At 45.4% G+C, this 2,843-nt stretch overlaps 1 protein-coding gene across 1 annotated transcript; it reads left to right on the top strand.

The window, feature by feature from the left end:
• The first annotated feature begins 251 nt into the window (after positions 1 to 251).
• LOC125532021 (NADH-ubiquinone oxidoreductase chain 2-like) lies at positions 252 to 820 on the top strand. The gene has a single exon (XM_048696195.1). It carries the CDS (start codon positions 311 to 313, stop codon positions 818 to 820), a length of 510 nt encoding a protein of 169 aa, XP_048552152.1. The 5' UTR covers positions 252 to 310.
• The last annotated feature ends 2,023 nt before the right edge of the window (positions 821 to 2,843 follow it).

Genomic DNA, 2,843 nt, shown 5'->3' with positions numbered 1-2,843 from the left:
ATCTACTACAAAAGAGAGAATCCACTTCAGATAACCACGTCTCTGCTAGGCAGCGTGTGGAATGGCCGAGAGCGGAAAAAATGGATATATAATCCAAGCCGAGAGTGGAGTTACGTGAACAGCCGTCTGATGGAAAACAACTTTCACGTTCGGTTTAGAGAGCACTTTTTTCGTTGAGAATAAGTCCTTCCCTTTTGTGTGAATTCCCCAGCAGCGAATTAACAACTTGTGGGGCCCTATCTATTCAATCTCTCGAGCCCCAAGAAGACCCCCCTCTCCCTCGGACTCAATCTCTCTTTTGACTCTATATATGTGGGCACCTGATATCTATGAGGGTTCACCCACCCCGGTGACAGCATTCCTTTCTATTGCGCCTAAAATCTCTATTTCTGCAAATATGTCACGTGTTTCTATTGTTGCTTCCTATGGGGGTACATTACAACAAATCTTCTTTTTCTGCAGCATTGCTTCTATGATCTTAGGAGCATTGGCCGCCATGGCCCAAACGAAAGTCAAAAGACCTCTAGCTCATAGTTCGGTTGGACATGTAGGTTATATTCGTACTGGTTTCTCATGTGGAACCACAGAAGGAATTCAATCACTACTAATTGGTATATTTATTTATGCATCAATGACGATAGATGCATTCACCATAGTTCCAGCATTACGGCAAACCCGTGTCAAATATATAGCGGATTTGGGCGCTCTAGCCAAAACGAATCCTATTTCGGCTATGACCTTCTCCATTACAATGTTCTCATACGCAGGAATACCCCCGTTAGCCGGCTTTTGTAGCAAATTCTATTTGTTCTTCGCCTGATGCAGCCCTTTCCATTTTCGTTGGGAAAGAACGGCGAAGTCCATCCGAACCCTCCAATGAAGAAATAAGAGGAGAGCAAAGCGCCAATGGCGTGCGAAGCACATGCGGAAGGGGCACGGAGAAATAAAGAAGTGTGGGGGAGAAGCAGCCGAGCTCATTCCCTTCGCTTCCTGGGCCCAAAGCAGTGCTTTGTTTCCTGGCCAAATCAAGGATTTGGGGCTGATTGCAAAAGATATCTGAATAGAAAGATAGATCCATCCATCTATCCAGATATCTAAAAAAGAATCGATTTCGATTTCATGAAACCTTTGATTCAAAGAACTGCGCTTAGCCCCCCCGCTCATGAAACGGCTCTGCTGCAATGGATGGCAGAGGGTCCGTAGTACCCGAAGCACTGGAGTGATCCAGTAGCCGGGAAGGGGCCTAGAAGTGCCTACTACTACACCACACTACACTTGGCTCTACACATTTACAGAGCTTACCCCTGTCCAGTGTCTGGCAGAACGTTGGGGGCTTCAATCGTCGACTCGTTATCCCCATCTCAGCCCAGGCTAACGGAGCCTGACTTATTCAGGGGAGAGAGTGGAGCCTATCGAAGCACTCTTGAGAGTAAGATCCTTGGCTCCTCTTCATTCTCTACAGGGGTCTCTGCCCACATGGAAGCGGGGCAGAGATGGATAAGATCAAACACGGGAATAAGAAGCATTTGAAATGCCTTTTTGATCATTTTGATAGAGGGGGATGGATAAAGTGGGCAAAACAGACTCACATTTTTCAATCGAAAAGATGGGTTCCTTTTTCGTCTCGACAAAGAAAGAATCATCTTGAAAACGCTCCTAACCCCTTCGTAGGGCCGTGTATAGTAAGTGATCCGAACCTGCCCGGAGCGAGCCCCCCTTAGAGGCAAGTGAAGTTCTATTTTATTATTTACGCTTAGCGAAAAGAATGTTTTTTGATAGACCTAGGACATGGATTCTATATGAACCAATGGATCGTGACAAGTCGTTACTACTAGCAATGACTTCCTCTTTCATTACTTCATCCTTTCCATATCCCTCTCCCTTGTTCGATCTTACTCATCAAATGGCACTCAGTTCATATCTGTAAGTTCGTTCGATCATTGACAAGGTTCAAAGAAAGGGTGGGCCATTCACCATGAAGGCTAAAAGCGAGATAGGCTTTACTGGACATTTTCGCTTACAAAGGCGAAGACAATTCCGCGTTTTTTCAGCCGATTCTCCGAAATTTAAGACAATTATCCTCACTCAAACTTCAAAAAGTCCTTTTTTTTCTGATGTAAATTCTGTCTGTCTCCTTTGTCCTTCCTAACGCTAGTCTAGTCTCCGATTAAAGGATTGATACGGGCGTGCTTCCTTGCAGAGGGTTGTTTTAGACACCTACCCACCAGAAACTTCGCTTTGCCACCCAGGTATAACCAAAGCCTTCCACAAAGGAATATTTACTACTGGGTCCATCACGTGTCCAGATACCGGTGCATCCCTTGCCGTTTCCCCAGCGGCTGAAGTTGGATCAAAGTCCCTAGACGCGAATGCTCATTATAGAAAGAACTAGGCCTACTTAGGTAAACAGGCACCCCATCACTACCGTAGTAGTTGAAATCTCTAACTTAGGTGCGTTTGCCCATTACTTCTACCCATCTACGCGATTCTGAGATCCAGCCATTGGAACTGAGAGATCCCCGCTGTTTGACCTACTCAAGTAGGCTTTCTATTGAATATCCACCCGTGGTAATTGCTTGACTGGTAGAAGCACCAAGCTTTGGTACTATAGTCGTACTCGAGACCCTATTGAGCTGCTTAGTCTTCTCCTTTCTTTGGCTGGTGAAGGGGCGGTGGACTTGTTGTTTCATTGCTCTCGCGCTCTGATCTTGATATTGATTGCCAACTCGGATAGAGGAAGTAAGCTGTTCTGTTTGGGCCATCGTTCTCTGTTCTATTGGATTTGACACTTTTTCTGATCTCCTTCTGCCTGTTTTTGAGCTCAATAAAAGAGAAAGATTCAT

The sequence above is a fragment of the Triticum urartu genome, unplaced genomic scaffold (assembly GCF_003073215.2).
Source record: "Triticum urartu cultivar G1812 unplaced genomic scaffold, Tu2.1 TuUngrouped_contig_8821, whole genome shotgun sequence".
Lineage (NCBI taxonomy): Eukaryota > Viridiplantae > Streptophyta > Magnoliopsida > Poales > Poaceae > Triticum > Triticum urartu.
This window is presented reverse-complemented; position numbering and strand designations above follow the sequence as displayed.